Here is a 24069-nt window from a genome sequence, read left to right as displayed (position 1 = left end):
ACAAAATATGACGAAAAAAATTCTCTTTCTCCTTCTCTTCTCGATATCTTTATTAGAATTTTCTACGGATAAATTTCTATCTTTATCTTTTTACTTAGAGGATTTTTTTAGTAGTACCTTTTTTAATTTGGAATATAATTTCCTAGACATGTTTAATTTGTTGTTAGTTCTCTTAAACACGTGCACAAAATTCACAAAGATATTTTGATACTCTCCAGTTGTTACGATTGTAGAATAATTATTATTTTCTCGTAAGAGGGCTTAATTTGAAAATGTAACTTTGATTACGATTAAATATTCTATACGAATTGTATAATTGTTATTAATAAATTATTGTAATCTCTAATTTAATATTTTTATTATATGATTCTTCTTTACATGATTTTTATTCTATGATTCTTCTTTATATTTAATATTTAATGTCAAACGAAATATACAGGATTTTCGAAAAGTCCGGAAACGGTCGAATATCTAAGAAATAAAGCATTTTAGAGAAAAATGTTTCAAATAAAAGTTGTTTGGTTTAAAGAGAGCTATAAAATGGTGGCAATGGTTTGACCTTGAATAGTCGCTGGAAGGTCACATGAAGGTCACTGTCAATTTCTTAAATGGCGTCCCCTATTTTTTATTGCATATTCTTGTAGTTTATCTCGAGGGCTTTCCAAAACACTATAATAAAATATTTTTCCCTCAAGTACTTTTTGAGTTATAAGGCTTGAAATCATTTCTTAATTTTACATAAACCGTAAAATATCTTGTAAAATATTCATTTTTCGATTATCTTACCTTAATACTTTGCGTACAAAATAATGAGAGGAATCAATTGGTGTAAAGAAAACACATAATTGTTTCGAAAAAAAAGAATGTAATTATTAATTGCTTTGCGTAACTATATTTGTGTCTACGCAGGAAAATGTAATAAATGTCTGTGTAACTATAATTATGGTTGCGCAGTCAAATATGTAAATTTCTACACACACACACATACATATGTATATATATGTATATAATTATGTACTATAGAACTATAGAGTTATAGATATACATACTTATATATAATTATGTACATAGATCATCTTTTTCTGCGTAACCATAACTTGTATGAATAGATTACTTGTGGGAATAAGGTTTAGATGTTGCATGGAAGTAGGAAAAGAGTAACATCATATTTATAAAACTGGAAATATATTTTAAATTAGGTACAACTGCTGATAATGTAAGTATAATATATTTAATAGCTAATTATAATACCTTCTCATTACTGCATGATGAGTTAATTTCTTGTTTTCACAGGAAATTGTCAAGATTCAATTAAGTACATGGATTCGAAATTATCGATCTGTTTTGAAAAAGCAGCTACAAAAAAGAGACCATGAAGGCAAACCTATTACTCTCGCATCAGTTGATACGCCTACCTCGTAACTTTAAAATTAAAAATGATTAAAAAATTAATAGTAAAAAAGAAAAGTAATTAATGATATCAATAATTACTGCTATAAACATTCTCTTTAGAGTATTAAATGATTCTGACATAAAAAATGCTTTGAAAGAATTGGGAAAAAAATTTGTCAATATCAATGCATCACATGTGAAGCAACTTTTAAAAATTACAATGTCCGTGCGTAGGCAATGGATCGAAAAAGAATCCACTGGAATTGTTGATTTAGTAACTAAATATCCGTCATTGGAACATTATGAAATGGTATGTTACTTTATAAATATCTAATTGCTTTTTGTATTTTTTTTTATTAATAAATATTAATATTAATATTCTGTTTCAGATGCTGTTTGAATTTTTAAATATCAAATCTATTACGGAAGAATTACTTTTTAACAAAACAAACTCCATGATCGATAAATTGATGAAATACTTTTCTGTACAGGACTTTACTGAGAAAACAAAGGCACACATCATAGAAAAATTATTTCATGAACTCCGAAATAAAAAATCAAAGAAAACATATTCCGTATTATTTACAGTAAAAGAGGTAAGTTCAAGAACATTTTATTAATTGTACTTATAATTAAATCATTTCTTACAAGCATTTTATAAAGATACTGATTATACTTTATACATATAACTAAATAATTACTTAAAAATGTATCCTTATTAGGTTCTGTCTTCAACTGAACATCTTAAGACGAATAAAGAAGAAGTTCCACGTGTCGTAATATATACATCAGTTGAAGGGGAAATTACAGCAGCATACATCGTAGCTGACGAAGCAATTAAAATTAGAATTCCGCAGCCGACTGTTTCCAAAGTAATCATAGGTCTCTTATGTGCATATTATGTTTGGCATTTGGAGTACTCAACATATTACGCAAATGTTCTGGAGTATATCGATTATGAAATCCTAAATACTTCTTTTAAAAGTCGATCTACTGCTGTGACAATATTTATTCGCAAACGTGACAATGTTTTAAAAGAATTAAATTCGGCTAATAGCGACACAATATTTTCGAAGTAAGTAAATATATTATTCAACAATCTAGATTGAAGAATTTATGGCTAAGAAGTTAATCAGTTAAAATTTTATAAAAGTTAATAAAATTTATTTTATAGAGAACTTAATATATATTTATAAAATAATAAATATATTAAATATAGTATATATATATATATATATATATATATATATATATATATATATATATATAAAGTAGTAAACATTAGTCCTTTATTAAAAAAATTTAGCATATGAACAGTTTATTTTTTTTTAATATTTTGTTATTTTATTATAATCATTTAATTTTAATTCTAAAGTTAGATATGGTAAGGTTATTTAGAGAAAAAATATATGTGTATTTCTTTGTAAAAATAAATATATTTTTACAAATTTCAAACAAGCATTTTATTGTAATGTACCATTAATTTGAAACCTATACATTTTAAATATATTAAATTAATGTATTTAAATATGATTAATTAACACGTTTTAATGTATTAAATTAAAATATATCAAGTGCATATAAGTTATGCAGCAGGAAACGTATAAAAAGAGCGTCAGCTAATTTACGCATTTATACGTGTAAATATAACATTAAGATTTGCAGTAAGTCGAGTCGTATCCCAGCTGTCAAGTTGCGCGGACGCGTCTTGATTTTCCGAGCGAATATTATTGTTTATCCCGTTGCATTCTGGTGTTATTAAAGTTCCTGTGTTCTCTTTAAAATACGAGTTCTTATTTACGAGTGCGCGAGCGTGTGCGCGAGCGAATACGCGGGTGCCGATCTTTGTCGCGTGCGATCGAAAGATATTGTTCCGCGGACGCAACAATATTATAAGTTTATTCAATGCAAATAATAATGATAATAAAAGCTCGTACAATTAATTATATTATTTATTTTAGTTGTGTATGTGCTACGATAAATTTGTACTTATTTATAATAATGCAAAAACGGTATGGCGTTACGTATCGCTTGATTCAAACTGCATTATGTGAATGTACAGAAAACGCATAAACCACTTTTTTTAAATCTATTCTTATTTTTTTTATAATCAGAATATTTTTTTATATAGTAAACGTGCCTCTAGGATAAAGAGAAGATACTCAAAAATAAATTAATATAAAAAGTTTAATAAAATTTAAATTAAACAATTATATATACATATAATTATTTTTATTTATAAAACTATTTTTGTTTTATACATATATAACCTTTTTGTCAAACAATTTTTAAAGATTTTAATTCTTTTTGGAATAACGCCAAGTATTTTCGTAGAGAAAAGTAAATTACAACGGAATACTAGCTGTATGCTTATTATTAGCTATAAATTACAACGGAATACTAGCTGTATGCTTATTAGCTATAAGACGTCATGGTCAGAGTCCGGATCTTGGTATCGTTTTCCCCACTCCAAGTGCATGTTAGCGGCCGAACATCGCGAAAAGCAGTACCGTCTATGCCGGTCTAATGATGGTAGCAAAGAGGGCACCGTCGCGTAGGAAAAAAATATATATATTAACATAGAATATGTTTATTTGATATTATACATAATATATAAAATAATATAATAAAATAATATATATGTATATATTACATAAAATATAAAATCATATAATAAATTATTATATTTTCTTTTTCTACGCGACGGTGACCTCTTTGCTACCATCACTAGACCGACTTAGACAGTACCGCTTTTCGCGACGTTCGGCCGCTAGCATGCACATTGAGTGAGGAAAACGGCATCAAGACCCGGTTTCTGAGTCATGGCAACACATGATTAGATTGATCATTGGAAGTCAGTTATTATTATGATCGAGCCAAAACGCTATCGCGTTACTTATCGTTTGATTCAAACTGCATATGAATATCACAAAAAATTATGTACAAAGAGTGGATTTATATATCAATTTTTACTCACAAATAATGGATTTTGAAAAGCATACGTAGTAACACAATTGAATGTAGTAACACAATCGTACGAACGAATTGTCATAATTACATATTTCATAAAAGATATAGCAAATATTGAAGTGAATTCGATTACACGCTGCGTGTGCTTGAATATGGCTGAAAATGTTACAAGATCTATAATTCTATAACTTCTTTGATCGTTTGTAATTTGATTGTGGTTATCTTTTTATTGACTGCTTTTCTACTATAATATTAATGAAAAAGGAAAGATAATAATAATTATATTCCTGTATTTGCGATACAATCCAATGAATATATACCATTTTGCATTGTCATTTGTTCTTCTAAAAAAAGAAATAGAAATTATTAACTTACTAAGAATTCTCTAATTTAATCTTAAGATATATACTGTGATCATGACTATAAAGAGAAATCTAAAAACATAATAATAGAAGATATTAACTTGCGATTCGTTAAAACTGAGTTTTAAGGAATTTATCGAAAATATATGTATATATATGAATTAATATTAATTCGATTAACACATCAGAATTAGTAGAGTGAGAAAAACAACTAATTGAGGATTCAACAGAAACCGATTGAGTGCAAACGTTTACGAAAAATGCAAATTATGTTTGGAACAATTTTATGTGTTTTATTGAAAGGTTTAATACTAACAAAGGCAACTATCACGCCGAAGGATTATACCACGTCAAACATTTTCCAGGAAGATAGTGTTTCAATGTATCCGGATTTAATTTTCACGCAGGTAGGAGATATTTTTCGCTTGATTAAGAAACAATTGAATGTTATTGCAGTAGTGTAACTAAAAATGAATGATGATAAATTATATATTCTACCTATAATAAGATAAGATAAAACAAAACAATTCAATATGAAAGAAAAAAGTATGTATGATGTTGTAAAAAAGAGATGGATAAAGTTTCGAAATTTTGTTTACAAATGGATGTTATAGAGTATATTAAATTTAATTAAAAATTATTTTAAAATTTGACTGTATTATTCTCTCTCTCTCTCTCTCTCTCTCTCTATATATATATATATATATATATATATATATATATATATATATATATATATATATATATATATATATATATATATACAGGGTGTTAGAAAAGTCTGGGAACGGTCAAATATCTCGAGAACGAAACGTTTCTGAGAAAAATGTTTCGAACCAAAGTTGTAGGATTTCAAAAGATCTATTTACTGGCGCTATGAGTTTAACCTTGGGTGGCGTCGCCAAGGTCAGAGCAAGGTCACCTAGAATTTTTTAAATGGGACCCCCTATTTTTTATTACTTATTCTTGTAGCTTATCTCGAGAGCTTTCCAAAACACTATAATAAAGTATTTCTTCATTGAGTACTTTTCGAGTTATGAGGCTTGAAATAATTTCTTAATTTTATATAAACCATAAAATATCTAGTAAAATATTCATTTTTCGATTATCTTACCTTAATACTTTTATGTACAAAATACTGAGAGGAATCAATTGTGTAAAGAAAAAACATAGTTGTTTTTAAGAAAAAATATGTAATTTGCAATTAACAATTCTATATTTTTTCTTAAAAACAACTGTATGTTTTCTTTACACCAATTGATTACTCTCAGTATTTTGTACATAAAAGTATTAAGGTAAGATAATCGAAAAATGAATATTTTACTAGATATTTTATGGTTTATATAAAATTAAGAAATTATTTCAAGCCTCATAACTCGAAAAGTACTCAATGAAGAAATACTTTATTATAGTGTTTTGGAAAGCTCTCGAGATAAGCTACAAGAATAAGTAATAAAAAATAGGGGGTCCCATTTAAAAAATTCTAGCCTTGCTCTGACCTTGGCGACGCCACCCAAGGTTAAACTCATAGCGCCAGTAAATAGATCTTTTGAAATCCTACAACTTTGGTTCGAAACATTTTTCTCAGAAACGTTTCGTTTTAGAGATATTTGACCGTTCCCAGACTTTTCTAACACCCTGTATATATATATATATATATATATATATATATATATATATATCGATTTGTGATAAATCTATCGCTGGCAGTTTATCGCAAATCTATCGTCACGCAGAATCTAATGTTCATATAAATAAAGAAAAAAATTATATTGAAACAAGAGTTTCGAATGAGGATTCAAATATACAAATTAATAAATCACTTTTATCTTTTGATGAGCGTAAGAAATCAGCGGAAATCAGATATGCCACATTAATTGCTGAGAAAAATATTCCTTATCAAACGGCAAAAGAAATTCTTAATTTTCTCCAACATATAGGAAAAGATCCTAATGTGTTGAATAGTATGAGTATGGGCCGAACAAAATGTACAAATATTATTACAAACGTTGTATGCCCGGTTGAGACTAATCGTGTTGTCAATATTATTCAAAACACAAAATTTTCGATATTTATCGATGAAACATCTGATCTCACTAATAATAAATGGATGACTTTTTTTGTCTGATACGTTGATCCGGAGACATTAGATGTTCGCTCGCAATTAGTTAAATTAATAAATATTGCCAAAGATTCAAGCGCAGAAAAGTTGTTCAATGCATTTAAAAGTGAAATGTGAAAATTACAGATACCATTTTTAAATATTGTTGCCCTGTCATGCGACAATGCTTCAATGTTTCAGGGAAACATTTATCGTTTAAAAACAAATTGGAAGAAATATGCCCACATGTATTAACATTTTCATGCGTGTGCCATTCCTCCGCATTAGCAGCGCATGCTGCTTGTTCTAAAATGCCTGCATATTGCGATGAATTTCTTAAAAAAATTGCTAAATATTTAAATAGCAGTCCCAAACGTACGGCTATTTTTTACGAATTTTGTGAATGTTTCCAAGAAACAAATCACAAAATATTAAAATTATGTGACACACGCTGGCTTTCTCATTATTTATGCATCGAACGACTTCTTGAATCTTGGGATACCATTAAATATTTTCTTACTGAAATGGTTGCGAGTGAAAAAACAAATTCTGGAAAATATTTATTATCTATGATGACCAACATAGAGATAAAAAGCTTATTTTTTTTTTTTAAATGTTTTAAATTTTTTTAACGCATTTAATGCATTCTTTCAAGCGTCAGAAACGAGGATCCATTTATTGCAGCCAAAATCTAAAAACTTTCTTTTCCAAATCTTTCGAAATTTTATAAAAGAAGAATATTTAAAACCATTTTCTTCAAATATTATATTCTCATTAAAAGAAAATCAAAAACCTATTAATGAAATTATTTTGGGATCAGAATGTGAGGAATATCTGAACGAATTAACGTTGAAAGATCACATAAACATAGTTAAAATTGTTCGAGAGAACTGTTTAACATTTTATGTGACTGTTGCAGAAGAAATTTGTAAAAGGTTACCTGTAAATAATGAATTTTTATTAAAGTTACAAGTTTTTCATCTGTAAGTTTATTCGATAATAATAGACAAACATCATTTGATGATGTTTCTCTCGTAGCTAAAACTCTCGGCGGTTTTGATGAAAATGCTTTAAAAAAAGAATGGATTGCATTAGCATCAGACCTTACAGTGGAAGAAAAACAAAATTTTTCTAAATTAAATTTTGACAATATGTGGAAAGCAATTTTACAACGTCGGCACACGAATAATGTTCCTAAATATTCCACTTTAACGAATATTATAAATACTATTCGAACGCTTCGAATTCTAATGCCGATCCTGATAGAATGTTTTCTCTTTTGAACAATTTAAAAACGAAAACACGTAATAGATTTTCAACGGTTTCCGTTAATGCTATTTATGTGTTTAAGTCCGCATTAAAAACTAGAGGAGAAACAGCTTTAAATATGCTCATTAGTGAAGAGCAATTAACTCTTATGTCGGCGGATAAATTATATGCCGCTAATAAAAACAATTTAAAAGTCCATGCGGATGCTGACGTAGCAGGCCCTTCCTGCGATAAATAATTTTAAAATAAATTTTTATATACATCACTTAATAAATAAGTGTGTAAAGATATATATATATATATATATATATATATATATATATATATATATATGTGTGTGTATGTAAGGAAATGTGGAAATAATATTTTGACCTTTTATCAATTAGAAAATTGATTATATTTTATTATTTTATTATAATTTTATTTTTATTTTTATTTATTATTTATCATTATTTTATTATTTTATTTTAATTTTATTTTAATATTATTCATTTATTAAATTTTTTACATTTCCTTTTTAATGGAAATGTACCACCACCTTCTTGCGGTTTCCGTTGAGCAACAAGATGTACGTCATACATTAATACAAAATAATAATAACAAAATACAATTCTATTAAAATAAATTTAAATATTATTTTATGACAATTATTTTTTTAAAGAAATTTTTTTTTAATAAAAAAGCGTACATATTGGCCAAGAGTGGAAAAATTTAGATAAAAATTTAGATAAAAATATGTAAAATTTGTTTTTGTATATGTTATATTCTCTTTTTTAAACAACATATAAACTTTTATAAAAAAAAATCAGTAGAAAAATATTATGTGTGATAATAAGTATCGCTGCGATACTTGCAACGATGCAACTTGCATCGCCAACTCGCCAGCTCGAGATTTCGAAGATCACACAGCTATTGTATTCAGAGAGATAGGTAAGATACAATAGACCTCTCAGGAGAGAAGGGGACAGAAGCTAATCTATCCGTCTTTCTCTGTAAACCGAAGATAACCGAACGTCGAGCGTACACGAATGAGAGCTTATGTTTTAGTGCGCGAAAGTGGTGGGGATAGAAATCATGCCGCCGCTGGACGCAGCGTATGCAATCTGGTAGCCTTGATATACAAGGTTTACCAAAAGTGTGGAAACCTATTAATATTTCGAAAAATACGCATTTTTAAAAAAAATGTTTCATACAAAAGTTATAGGGTTTTATATGGCGCATTACACAGCAACATTATTACGACCTCGAATAGCGTTGTCAAGGTTATGTGAAGGTCACCTCCAACTTTTTAAATGGGACACCCTATATGCTTTTGCATATTCTTGTAGCTTATCTCGAGAGCTTTCCAAAACACTATAATTAAGTTAGTTTTCATTAAGTACTTTCCGAGTTATGAGGCTTGAAATCATTTCTTAATTTTACATAAACCGTAAAATATCTTGTAAAATATTCATTTTTCGATTATCTTACTTTAATACTTTTATGTACAAAATAATGAGAGGAGAAAAAATTTAAGAAAAAATATGTAATTGTTAATTGCAAATTACATATTTTTTCTTCGAAACAACTATGTGCTTTCTTTACATCAATTGATTCCTCTCATTACTTTATACATAAAAGTATTAAAGTAAGATAATCGAAAAATAAATATTTTACAAGATATTTTACGGTTTATGTAAAATTAAGAAATGATTTCAAGCCTTATAACTCAAAAAGTACTTGAGGGAAAAATATTTTATTATAGTGTTTTGGAAAGCCCTCGAGATAAACTACAATATGCAATAAAAAATAAGGGACTCCATTTAAGAAATTGACGGTGACCTTCACGTGACCTTCAAATGACTCTCCAAGGTCAAATCATTGCAACCATCTGATGGGCCCCTCCAAGCCATACAACTTTTGTTTGAAACATTTCTTTCTAAAGTGCATAGTTTATGAAATATTCGACCGTTCCTGGACTTTTCGGACACCCTGTATATGTATAATTATTATTTCTAAAAATAATTTTTAAAATTAATGAAGTTTTCTGTCTACTATCTGCTACATTATTATATACATACGATGGCACTTCAACAGATTTTTATGTTATTTTTCTTCAATTTTTAAAATTTCCTTATTTTCCTAGATATAAATAATAATATTTATTGATAGTAAGCTTTATATTAATGTAGATTTTATTTTATGAAATTAATTTAGAAAGTTAGCATCATTTCTTTGTGTTAAGAATAATTATATAACAGCACAGAGCTATTAAATATCGAAATAGAAAATCTGTCTAATAAGAAAATCATTCCTCAAACATTCTTCAAGTTGTATCTATTAACGCTAATATTTCGATCGACAATATATTCAATAACAATCACTAAAATTTATATTAATTTTCATTGTACATATATCCATTTATATACAATTATATCCACATATTTTTCTCGAGGCATTATCGGTTTATACTATCGGTTTATACTATCATTTCCAGGATTTGTGTTAAAAATATAACGACATTCGAGAAAAAACTTGACAAGGTTATAAATAAAAGAATTTATATAAGTCTATGACTAATATTTAATAACTGTAAAGAAACAATATTTTTAACTTCTTTATTTTTGAAATACCAACGTTAATAAAACTTTAGTAATATCGGCGAATTTTTGAAAAGAAATATTTGAGTTACGGTAAAATTGAGAAGAGTTAACTAACCTATCATGAGAAAGAATCAAATCGTTAAACAAAATTGTTTTAATAATTACAAAGAGCTACACTTTCGTTTGTACTACTTGCTAAAAGCTGTTATGAATCCTCATTGACTCTCGTTAACCTATTGATTGATTTTATTTTTGACATGAGTTATGTTTGATATACATGTCTTAAAAAAAATAAATAAAAAATAGATTTTACGATATGAATAAAACTACATTACATTCAATTTATATAATTTAGGAATGGTATATATCAAACCGGTATTATTAAGCAAACAAAAAATGAATAGCAATTTTTCGTTTAATTTTATAATTTAAATAATTTATCATTAAAAGCACCAGAAACAACCGCTTTAACGATACTCACTTAATTCTTTTCGTATGTTATACTTTATGAAGGATATTTCAATGTCCGAGAAAAGTGATCATCATGTACTAAATTTCAAATCTAACCGGAGTCATTCTGATAGTACTGCGAGAAATGAGCGAGAAGTCGATGAAGTTCCACTTGCAAACATTTTTATGATTCCAGAAGAATCTATCGGTAAGTTGCAAAAAAATGCATAAAACATTAATAACAAAATCTATGACGAAAAGGTGTAAATATAATTTAAATTGAAGAGAGAGTGGAAATCAAATCTAAAAATATCTTCCAGTAGTGAGAATAATATAAATTCTATTCCGTCCAACAAGGAAATAGAAAAGCATAATATAAACATAACATTGTACATAAAAATTGTCATAATTTAAGGTAAAGTCAATTTAATTAATTTGCTACTCTGTTTTAAAGCAGTCGCAAATATTATACTTCTAATTTCTTAAGCTGTAGGAACTTTTCGAAAAGTACTTTATTAAAAGTTATTTATTCGTTCTTGCCATGAATTAACGATTACTTTTCTAAATCTTAAATGACGCAAAAAATTCTTATATTATGTTTTTAAAGGTCAATACTGTGCTAATTTCCATATTTTGTAGTTTACATTTATTTTTTCTCTTTCCTTTATTTTCACATTAAATTGTTCTTTCTGATTTACTGAGATAATCCACTTAATCTTATATATAATTATGTTAATATGTACGATCTTGAAATCTCTAGAAAGCAGTTTGAGCAAGCCAACATCTCTCAGAGCATTTGTACAATTCGACAGTCAATTCACAGAAAAAGTAAACGACATTTTTGTGACATTGAGGTAAGGAATCTAAATTCTCAGTTTGTATTCTTTCTTTCATTTTTCTCCCTTTTTCTTAAATTCAACGACATAAATATATCAAAATGTTAATTCCGTAATAATTTTGTTAAATATAAAATGACTAAAATTTTATTTTTTTACAGATGGAACCAACCTGAATTTACCGATGAAATAATACAAGGATACCAAGTGCAGTGTTCTTTCTTCAAGGACTTTAAAGAAACCTGCGACGATAAAAATATCACAAATACAAAATTGGAGCACACGGTGCACAATCTAACATCTAACACGACATATTATTTTCGAGTACGTGCGCATACTAAAATTGTTGCTGGTCCTTACACGGATTTAATCAATGTGTCGACTACACGTGAAAATCCAATACCTAAATTATTACTCACAACGGATATAGGTATGGAAATAATGGACGTGGATTTAAACATTACTAATTTCTTAATGATAGGGTATGTATAGTGATAAAAAAAATATTTATAATTATCATAAATTATTTTTAACACTAACTATAAAGTTAAAATTATTATTATGCACAAGTTTATTATTATCAACATTAAAGTAGTAATAACTATAAAATTAGAAATCTCAACTATAATTTTTTACTATACATTTATAGTTCCATTTTTTCAGATATGTATCAAATGTCGTTTATTCGATACAAGACAATAGAATTTATTGGATAAACAAATATGACCTAATGACATTCAAGATTAAAGAAAATAATATCACAAAAATGACTAGCTTTGATCATTATCTAAATAATCTCTGCATTGACTGGGTAACAAGAAATCTATATTTCACCTATCAAGAGTCCGGCTACCATTGTATTGTAAAGTTCGACTTAATAATGTGGGAAAATGGCATAATTAAATTTGATGAGATTGTCAAATCAGAAATTGTTATTGACAATTTAAATGTATCACCGTCTATGGGGTACGTTTACTACCGTTCACCTGAAAAAATAATTTTCTATTAAAGATTTATGCAAATTTGTAATTTTTCTATAATTTTACGTGGTTTTATAATTAAGATCATAATTAAAAAAAATAATAAGTTATTATATAATAATAAGAATTTCGAAATTTTACTACATACAAGTTTCTGTTTTTGTTAAAATAATGTTTTATAATGAGTAAAATAATTATATATTTTTTAGAATTTTATATTCCCTATTATACAATTTGATAAATGATAGACATTATATAATGCAATATCTCGATGAAAAAAATGAGCAAATTGTTCAGATAAATTCATCCTCTTGCCTATTTCGTTATAAGAATTCTTCTCATGATATAATAATTGATGACATGAATAATGAGGAGCCGTTAATCTACTGGTTAAGTGATGATAACATATTTATGACAGACATTAACGTTTCTATGTGCAATGAGATTTTACACAAGGAAAACAAAAGTGATAACGTTCAATTCAAATCTATGACGATTGACAAAACAAACATTTACATTTCAGCATCTAAAGCGCATCCATATACTAAATATATCTACGTTTTGAAAAAGAAATATGCAAGTCTCAAGAGCGTCTCAAATGCATACAAATATGTTGAAAAGATAATAATAAGATCAGATAAAAGGATGCTTAAAAGAATTTACGCTTTTGATAAATCTTTACAACCATATCCTCCAATGAAATGTCTGACACCTGACGAAAAAGTTAATAATTTAGAGAATGTGAATATAACGGCAAACAGCATCGTTGTGAATCTTCCGGAGCCGGTTGTAAAGAGTGGATGCAAAAAATATAATTTACCAATTACTGTATATAATATCTCTGTAAGCCATTGTTCAGACAACAACCTCAACAAGTCTGAGAAATTCAATGTGCAGACGTACGAGCGATATTACGAGATTCAGAACTTAACACCATTTACAGAGTACAAGTTGAAGTTTACTTTAAGCAATTTTTACTTTGATCAATTATCAATAAATCCATTGGATTCGAATGTGATACCAGTAAAAACTATTTCGGGCAAGCTTAATGCACCAGAAAACATAAGTGTTCTAGGTTTGACGCCTACTATAGCAGTAGTTCATTGGATGCCACCCAAGAAATTGAACTGCGTGGCCGTGACCTACGAAGTGCATTGGAAGTCAGTTACATTAGTGAACGGCACGCAACAAGAGGGCAAACAATTGATCAATGTGCCGAAACGTATAGCAGACGGCAGATTTTTCACAAAGATGAACTTGTCGCTACCAGTACAAGATTACTTGATATACGTGCGAGTGTATCCAAGTAATTTCAGCGATTTGTACAACGAGAGTTTAAGCAAGATCGCTCACATATACTCAGAACCAAACAATATTACTTTGGGCGGGGTCAACATAAATAGCATGAATATTTCATGGATCTCAAACATTAATATGACGATCTTTTTTACAATAGAGTACGAAGATATTGCAGCAGAAAAGTGGCAAACAATGAATTATTTTAAAATGAATTATAACAATGAAGTAATATACCGTGTCGAAAATTTACAATCGGGAACTTCATACAACTTTCGCTTGATATTGAGATATCCCGAATATGAGGAATATTTTATATGGCCGACTGATGAAAGATTTATTTTTTCAACACTTGGCAAACGTGGTAAGCAAATGAAAATACCCATACAGCACAATAAAGTTGCAGATATATTGCAGAATAATTTTATTGAAACATTGCAATTTTGCAAATCGATTGCGAAACTCTGCTGAGTTATTGTTATGAAGATTGTGATGAAGTTAAGCTGTCCGCTTTTCGCAATGAAATATTGTAGCAATATTACAGTGTAATATATTGGAAAGAGTGCAATGTTATTGCAACCATATTTTTGTTTTTGATGGATGAATATCTTAGAAACATTTGATTAAATTAAAAAGCTTGATATAAATAGAAGTTTGCAATATCTATGATAATCATATCTAAGATAATATATTGCGAAATTATATTTAAACATAATCATATAACATAAAATGTTATATTTTTATACAAAATTACTTTAAACTCTTACTAACGAATCACTTTTTTTATTTTAAATGTTTTTTATACTCTTAAAATGGGGTATATATATATATATATATATATATATATATATATATATAAAGATTATAGTTATAGAATTAATTAAACATTACTAATTATATTTTTATTTAAAAATTTTAAAGATCCGTTATAATTATATATATTTGCATGTGAAAAGTACATAAAAATGCATAGAAAAATATAATGATAGATATAATAATAGTATCTATTCCTAATATAATAAAAAGATATATTATCTTTGAAGATTAATATCGTATTCGTACATGAAGTAAAAATATATCTTAAAATATATTGTAACATTGATATAAAATGTTATCTATATTTTAATAAAAAAAATAGCAATGCTTATCTTTATTTTAGAATTATATCTACTCGACTGATATTATTATTATGCCATTATTTCATTTGACTTCTGCAAAAAAGTAAAATTCATCGGATATATACAAATATAAAAAATATATTATTACATTATTTTTATAGATAAATTAAAGAATGTTATAATTTTAAAATGTTTCTAAAATATAAATATCATATTGCTAATGTCTAATTCATACTTTGTTAATTTATATTTCTACAATGTTTCCGTAATGTTGCATTGCAATTTGTGATATTGCAATATTGTTGCAAAGTAATTGTAACATTCTGTGCTGCATAGATATTATATTATTATTCGCTATTTTTTTTAGATATAAATAGGCCTAAAATTTAAAAAAATTAAGTTTTGTAATAAAGTTATAAGTAAAAATAAATTTGTAAAAACATACACACACGAAGATATTAAAATTATATTTTTGCTTAATATAGATATTCTGATCACTGCTGGAATAGCGAAAGAATATTACTTATTATTGATGTTAAGTTTTATCGTTATAGTTACTATAATCTGCGTCTGCTACTTTTACCGTTGTAAGTATATTTGATTTGGATATCGACTTGAATTGTAGATTATATATATGTATAATATCTGATATAATATCTAAACATTTACTGAAAATAGTTATTTACTTATATAAAACTAAACGAATAAATTTACTAAAAAACAGCAGATTTTATAATACATGTTATAACATAATTAATTCGAAATTTTATAACAGTGTATCGTCAACGCAGAGGTAATAATGAACAATTTTTTTCTTCAACAACAATGACCGATATGGAATTGGCGATTCTACGTGAAGTACCTTACCAATACGATCAATTCAATACGATTTACAATCCTATGTTACATTGTAATCCGGATGAATGTGCGATAACTAAAATCGCACGTAAACAAATTACAATTACAAAACTTCTTGGTAGCGGCGCATTCGGAATGGTAAAAATTAATTTTTTCAAGCAATGTTTCAAATTAATTTCTGGATCAACAAAACAGATATGTATTTTCTAATAAAGATATAAATTACATAAATTTTTATAATAGATTATAAGTAATGTAAAATTTAGATGAGACAACAAACATGCACTTTATTATACATTTTTGTTGGATTATTTAATATAAAGTAAAATATAATATTACTTGACATTAAACTACACATTTTCTAATGAAGTACGCACATAAATTTGTGTGAAATATTTCGCAGGTATATCAAGGAAAGGTGAAGAACTTAGAAAGATCGGGCACAGAGATATCCGTTGCAATAAAAACGCTTCGGAAAGATGCTTCTTCCAATGAGAAAAAGAATTTGTTAAAGGAAGCCAAGCTTATGAATCTTATTCGACACAAACATATATTAAGATTGTTGGCCGTTTGTTTAGATGGGGATTCTCCTTTACTAGTGTTGGAATTGATGGAAACTGGTGATCTGTTAAAATATTTGAGAGATTGTCGAAATTTGCAAGATTCGTCAGATTCGTCTGCTTTGCGTTTGCAGGATTTGCTCGCCATGTGCGAAGATGTTGCGCGAGGTTGTTGCTACTTGGAAGAGTTGCGTTTCGTACATAGAGATCTAGCGTGTCGCAATTGTTTAGTATCTTCGAGCAATCGCGAGAATCGTGTCATCAAAATTGGAGATTTTGGACTATCTAGAGATATCTACAAAAATGATTATTATCGCGTGGTAAATACAATTATGAAAAAAATGTAATTACTAAAAAATGAATTCTTTCGAAAATACTTTCCATTTTTTTATCATAATAGTATCGTGCATTGTTTCTTTAAGTAACATAGAATATAAATAGTTTTTATTTATATAAACAAGAGATAAAAATAAACGTTTTTTCATTTTACACATATTCTAAAAATGAACAACTTGAATCAGAAAATTAAATTTTTGTTTAAATCATGTTTTAGAAAGGAGAACGTTGGTTTCCTATTCGCTGGATGGCACCCGAATCTTTGATGATTGAAATATTTACTTCTCAAAGCGATGTTTGGTCATTTGGGGTATTAATGTGGGAAATTACATCATTGGGTGAGAAACCTTATATTGACAAGACTGATAAAGAAGTGATAAATTATGTACGTGCTGGAGGCAGGTTGCCGATGACTCTTAACTGTCCGTCACCATTGTACGAGTTGATGCTACGTTGCTGGAGTACAGCGGATGCTAGACCAAATTTCGAATTTTGTCTGAAAAATATTATAGCATTAAGAGAGAACATGGAAGATGCCTTATTGAGTCCAGTCGACTGTTAGTATTGATAGTACTAACTGATAGTACTATTTAGCCGATACTATTGATAGTACTAACTGATAGTACTATTTAGCCGATATAATTACATTAATGTTTATCTTATTTATCCAAACGATTCAATAAATCTTTGTAGAAAAAATATTTCTAGAATATTTCTAAATTGAGTCTGTTATTTTTAGGTTTAATCTTAATATTAGATTTATCAATGAAAATAAAAGAAATTTTTTAATCTTACCGTCCATAAAATTTTGATTATTAAAAAATATCACATCCGTTTTCATAATTGTAAACAACGTAATATACTGATATATTTAATTTGTGTTTTTGAGTAATAGAAGCGAAACCTAATAATTGCGATTATATATATATATATATATATATATATTGTTACGTAACAATATATATATATATATATATATATATATATATATATATATATATATATATATATATATTGTTACGTCCCTGGTTCGGGTCGCGGTCGAGTCCGTCGTGGAACGAGAAGAAGTCCGTTGTCAAGAGGTTGTTGACAGCGGCGGCTGTCATTTTAGTCTGGAGCCAGCTGTCAGGCTGTGTGGACGCGTTTCTCTTATGAGTCGATCCGTGTTATTAATATTGTTTATTTACGTTCTGAGTTACCGTTTGTGTTGTAATTGTGCAGTGCATTAAAGTTCATTAGTTTCCTTAAGTGCTTGTTTATTTAGCGCGTCCCGCGAGCGGCCGATCTCTTTACCGCGCGACTTCGATATCTATCGAAGTCCCCGCCCCGGGCGTAACAATATATATATATATATATATATATATATATATATATATATACTATTATTTAAATTAATTCGACGTTAAAGAAGCGTATCGTCGTTGAATTACTACTAAAATCATTGCTTTCGGAAATTGCCAGGAAAACCTGGGATTAGTTCCAACCTTACAATAAAAATTCCCAATTTTTAACAGGGCACTAGACGTCGCGAATGGATCTCACACGAACCGGTGAGAAATAATTTAATCCATGATGAAAATCGTTTCGACTCCTCGGCGGTACGAGCCACGCAACTTTTAACGTTTATTTAACGGAAGGAACAACGATAACTCTTTTATTAAAACGACAATCTCATCTAAGAAAAACATAGTGTTTTCGCAACCGTAATTTATTAATTTATTTATTAATATCTTCCGACGAAATTCGTAAATACACAAATATAACCGAAGAAACAAATTATTAAATTCATAATAATTAACTCGCGATTCTATAATATCGAAGGTGATCGTTTAATGTTATGAAGCTAATATTTAATCGTTGACTTATCACATCGAATCTTCACTCTCTTATTCGACATTTCTTTATATTTAATTAGCAACATTTAGGAATATTATCTGACGAGAGGGACAGCGATAAAATTCTTTCGTTAAAATGATAATCTTGTATAAGGACGCGAAGAGAACGCGGAAAGAACACGGTATTTTCGCAATCATAATTTAATAATTTATTTTAAAAATATTCAGTTCCGCGCGATATAGAATTCATAAATAAATAAAGCTAACGGAAAGCATATCATTAAATTTATAATAATTGACTCACGATTCTGTAACGAAGGTGTTCGTCAAATTTTATAATGCTTATATTTAATCATTAATTTAGCATCGAATTTTTACATTTTATATAAAAATTTTCCGAATTTATTAATGTCTCTTAGACATGAAAATACAAACAGTTACTCTTTTATGAATATTCCAAAAATATATACTAGAGAAACAAATACTTTAATTTAATGAATTACTATTATGTTAATTACTATTATGTAATCATTATACGTATACTTTCTATAATTTTTCGTGTAATTTGCATAAGAATTTACAATCGTAAATACAATTTCATATAATATAATTATAGTCATAATGGTATTGTATTTTACAATTAAAATATCAATGTTAGATTATAATTAAAATACAATTATAACTATTTATAATTTACAATTTACAATTTACAAATTTATGATGCTATCAATATCAAATAATAATATTCGATTTATTCAAATATTTAATAACATCGTTATAATAATTTGATATTGATAGCATTAACATTTGGATTAAATATTATATTTGATTTAATACACATATATTTTTAAGTTTTAAAATAAAATATAACATGTTAAGATTTCTTAAATGTTAATAATTATGCAATTTCTTTAATATTTCTGAAGATAATTTTGATAATTTAAATTTCACTTTTAATACATTTTTATTTTTCAAACATGTTATATTTATTTTCACAACGTTTTTAAAAATAAATTCAACTTAATTAAAATAATTTTAATTTACCCCTAGGATTATTGGAATATTAAAAGAAAGAATGAATCTTTCTTAATAGCCCTAACAACCCTACTATTAAAGGATTCTAATAATTTTAAAAGCTCTAACAATCCTACTACTACAGAATTCTAATGATCTTAAGAGCCCTAACAACCCTAATATTAGTAGAAGAATTCTAATGATTTTACTTAATAGCCTAAACAACCCTACTTCCTGATTAACTAAAATTATTCGAGATTTGAGGAACCTATCTCTAATCATCACCTCACCTAATCATGTATATATTTTAGTCACGTGCCCTAACCGCGTGCCCTAACCGCGTATCCTAACCGTACTCTTCAGGCCAGTTGAACCTACCTTTTGTTGATCCTGGCCACTTTCTTTCTCGATCTCTAATCAGAGATCGAAGAAGGAGATAATTACTCCTCCTTTTGCCGGATAATTACCGGCAAAAGAGCGTGAAATATTTACGTTCATTTAGTAACGATCGTTCGATTTCACGATCGTTCGTTAAATATTGAATATAACTTTATTTTAACTGAAATAAAGCCAAATTACTACAAATTTCTATAAATTATATTTTATAATAAAATATAAAATTAATATGTGTATTTATCATAATCCAAATTATTTAATTAATTAATCATTTGGCTTTATATTAAGTTAAAGTAAAGTTTAAAAACAATATCTACAAACAAATTCTACGATGGATAAGCTATGAGCAATTAGAAGATAAGTGCGTATTATAAGAATAAATTAGCATCAAAAATTGATAAAATTGATAATTGTTAATGCGTGTCCTTTATTTAATAAATTAGACAAAATCTTTACAAAAAAATCTTTTTTTGATCTCTTCTTTTTTTAATTAATATTTCAATATATTTTCGCAATAGATGCAAAGCATAAGTTCGAAAAAACTTGTTAAATTATTTAATTTAATTTATTAAACCATTCAGTAACGTATAGGGCACTACTGTTTATATTTTATATTGCCAAAGTCGAATGCCGTGTTATCGATAATTCGTTGCTGAAATATTTTATGTATTATAAAATATACATTAATGCAGAATATTAAATTAATGACGTATTTTAATTTATTCATTAAAATTGATTATTTATTAAACAATTTATCACGGAGCCTTTCGTTATGTTAATTATTTGCATCTATAATTCGATTGTTTTACTTAGTGTTCTTTCACAATCCAAATTATATTTAGATTATCAAGTAGAACAATAACGATAACTCGGATGAAATATATTTGTGACTCTAAATATTAAAATAATAATTATTTTTTGTCCGTAAAAATCGCAACGATCGAAGGGATTATTTAATATTTTGGATTATTTGGATTATTTAATATTTTAATATTCTTATAATTTAATCGGTTCTCGATTAAATTGTGTGTTTAATTAACAAAGATTGAGAAAATTTAAAACATTGGTCGAAATATATTTAATTCTAATATTGTTAAAGAATATTATAATAAGCAGCAATGATCGAAAGATCATAGCATAATTAATTCTCATATACTCTTTTATGTATTCCCTGTATCAATTTTTAATCGCGGTAATGAATGATTGCGATTCGATAAAGATTTATCGTTACGATACAGTTTCATGTCGTTAATTAATTTTTAATTAATTAATTTTTATTAATAATTATAGCAAATTATGTTTCGATACTAATCGTAATCGTGTTTAGTAAAAAAATTACAATATACGAAGCGTTTCTCACCACTACTTTATTACTCGAGAGTCATCGTGCGAATGATAACAAAGCGGTAACGTATAGCGCGCTACTGTTTATATTTTATATTGCCAAAGTCGAACACACTATGTTATTGATAATTTGTTGCCGAAATATTTTATATATTATAAAATATACACTATCGCGTAATATTAAATAAATTATAGAAGTATTTTAATTTATTAATTAAAATTGATTATTTATTAAACAGTTTGCCCGAACTTACCACTCCTTCCCCACTCTCCGCCGCGCGCCTAGTATAAGGTTATAATCGGACGACTCTCATTGCCTCACCCAAATTGGCCGATTTTCTTTAATTAATTTTTCGTTAATTATTACTAATATTGCAAAACAGAGCACCTTCCTTCTTAATTTGAGCCAATCTACCTTCACACTTCGGGATTATAAAAGTTATCAGACATCCTGTATACATATCTTATAGTACGTAAAATACATATTTCGGCAATGAATTTTCAATAACATATAGATAGTGATACGAATAAAATTACTATATGTTTTATATGAATAAAATTACTTCTTTAATAATACATATAGTCAAATATATTTCGTGATAAAGTAAAATTTATTATTTTAGATTCGTTGAAGCCGTTCAAAACGTAACGATATATCCATTAGGTAATCATAATTTTACTAATCAGGTAATAATAATTTTAATAATATTTTACGATAGTAATTTTTTTAATTAAAAAATAATATGAATGATATATAAAAAATTTATAAATCATTTACCACGCAATTTCATTACTCCGTATGTTGCCTGACCTATATGCCTTTCCCAATATCCTTTTCCTCCCTTGTTCGTCCTTTGTTATTTTTTCGTGGCACTCACTCTCGAAAATACGACTAATTATAATTATGGAACGATTGTGATAATTATACAAGAAATGCACTTTATATTGTAAGAGATAGAGAACACACGAGGGACGTATTCGCTCGACATTTATATTGGGCCAAATTCAATACTACTTGTTAAATGCTATTTTTATTGTTGATATATGTATAATATATGTATATTAACACGAATTATAAGAGCGAAAGATTAATGTAATTGAAGTCATGATATGTAATAATCATTTAATAATTAATTCGATAATATACAAAGTATTTTGTATCAATATCTTTGCTCGAGTGTCACTGTGCGAATAATACCAAAGTCGTGGCATGTAAATATTAGCGCGCTGTTGTTTACGCCACCAAGGCCAAGATGTTATTGTCCGTTCATCATCGAAATATTTTACATTCTTTAACAAATATATGCGCGGAATATTAAAGTATAGAGAAATATTTTAAATTATATAGATTAATTACATAATTATTTATTAAAAGATTAATGTATCTTTTATGGAGCTTTTCGTTATATGTTAATTATTTAGACGATTCTACCATTCGACGTTTTAAAGTGCGCGTTTTTAATCCGAATTATATTTAAATGATTGAAAAATAGATGAAACGTCGGAAACGAATTATATTTGACTCTATATAAATATCAAAAAATAATTTTCCCTCGTAAAAATTTATTTCATATTAATTAAATCAAAATTGCACATAAATGCTACAGCGCGGTAGTTGGAGCGCAGGAAAGAAACAACATTTCCTTCTTATTAATTGTTGTTTATTGCGAACTAAAAAACTACAAAAATAACGAATATTTCGGATCGTCTTTGACCCTTCCTCAGCACGATTAACAATATAAAATTATATATATATATATATATATATATATATATATACATATATATATATATAATATTATAATATTATAATCACATAATATTTTATTATCTTCATTGCTGCAATATTTTTTATATTTAAAATGCTCTATATAATACAATGTACTTAATAATAAAGTATAACATAATTACAAAATATATTATTATTAGTAAATTTTATAACTCTTTGCAAGCTGTCTTTTTATATGTCTAATCATTATGCGTCTCTGTCCAATGCATCTTTTTCTTAGAATCTTCGGATTGTTATGAACTATCGCACTGCCTCGTCCTAAAAACTATAGAAACGCTTCTTCTTCTTGTGATGTCCATCGGAATACTTTCTGTGGCCATTTGTTGTCTTCAGGCATTTTTAACAAATATTCAAATTGCTGAAATCTATTTTTCTTTATTCTTTCGATTATTGTCTCTTTTGCTTCATTTTACTCAAAAATGTTAATAATTCATTTTATTCAAAAATATTAATATAATAATATAATAAATAATATTATATATTAATTAATATGTATTAATTAATATATTAATATAATAAATAATAAATATATATAAATATATAAATAATATTGGTATCTCTCTTAGTCTGACTCTTCCCCT

General features: G+C 27.2%; 2 protein-coding genes across 5 annotated transcripts; both read left to right on the top strand.

Annotated features, from left to right (window-relative positions):
• Nucleotides 1–1118: 1118 nt before the first annotated feature.
• Nucleotides 1119–3950, top strand: LOC145965635 (uncharacterized). The gene is made up of 6 exons (XM_083089297.1): nucleotides 1119–1216; nucleotides 1294–1418; nucleotides 1513–1702; nucleotides 1782–1988; nucleotides 2115–2467; nucleotides 3812–3950. Exons 3-6 carry the CDS (start codon nucleotides 1613–1615, stop codon nucleotides 3948–3950), a joined length of 789 nt encoding a protein of 262 aa, XP_082945423.1. The 5' UTR covers nucleotides 1119–1216; nucleotides 1294–1418; nucleotides 1513–1612.
• On the top strand, nucleotides 3051–17903 carry LOC145965827 (proto-oncogene tyrosine-protein kinase ROS-like). Of its 4 annotated transcripts, none has more exons than XM_083089548.1 (11): nucleotides 3051–3357; nucleotides 4913–5131; nucleotides 11190–11334; nucleotides 11887–11980; nucleotides 12124–12444; nucleotides 12626–12928; nucleotides 13152–14602; nucleotides 15842–15943; nucleotides 16132–16352; nucleotides 16618–17094; nucleotides 17328–17903. In XM_083089548.1, exons 2-11 carry the CDS (start codon nucleotides 4985–4987, stop codon nucleotides 17670–17672), a joined length of 3606 nt encoding a protein of 1201 aa, XP_082945674.1. In that variant the 5' UTR covers nucleotides 3051–3357; nucleotides 4913–4984; the 3' UTR covers nucleotides 17673–17903. The 4 variants fall into 4 exon arrangements, with proteins under 4 accessions (XP_082945674.1, XP_082945673.1, XP_082945672.1 ...); XM_083089547.1 differs by having other exon boundaries at nucleotides 3051–3404; nucleotides 4922–5131; XM_083089546.1 differs by having other exon boundaries at nucleotides 3051–3404.
• Nucleotides 17904–24069: the final 6166 nt, after the last annotated feature.

This window comes from Camponotus vicinus, unplaced genomic scaffold (assembly GCF_025532165.1).
Source record: "Camponotus vicinus isolate PSW18456_S1 unplaced genomic scaffold, iyCamVici1.0 SCAF_14, whole genome shotgun sequence".
In the NCBI taxonomy this organism is placed as follows: domain Eukaryota; kingdom Metazoa; phylum Arthropoda; class Insecta; order Hymenoptera; family Formicidae; genus Camponotus; species Camponotus vicinus.
This window is presented reverse-complemented; position numbering and strand designations above follow the sequence as displayed.

Excerpts from the sequence above, each read along its gene's own strand:
- LOC145965827 (XM_083089548.1), top strand. The coding sequence starts at position 4,985 with ATGCAAATTATGTTTGGAACAATTTTATGTGTTTTATTGAAAGGTTTA. Across the intron at positions 5,132-11,189 it reads CGGATTTAATTTTCACGCAG|GATATTTCAATGTCCGAGAA; the intron begins GTAGGAGATATT and ends TACTTTATGAAG. Across the intron at positions 16,353-16,617 it reads GTAGCGGCGCATTCGGAATG|GTATATCAAGGAAAGGTGAA; the intron begins GTAAAAATTAAT and ends AATATTTCGCAG.
- LOC145965635 (XM_083089297.1), top strand. The coding sequence starts at position 1,613 with ATGTCCGTGCGTAGGCAATGGATCGAAAAAGAATCCACTGGAATTGTT. Across the intron at positions 1,703-1,781 it reads CATTGGAACATTATGAAATG|ATGCTGTTTGAATTTTTAAA; the intron begins GTATGTTACTTT and ends ATTCTGTTTCAG. Across the intron at positions 1,989-2,114 it reads TATTATTTACAGTAAAAGAG|GTTCTGTCTTCAACTGAACA; the intron begins GTAAGTTCAAGA and ends TATCCTTATTAG.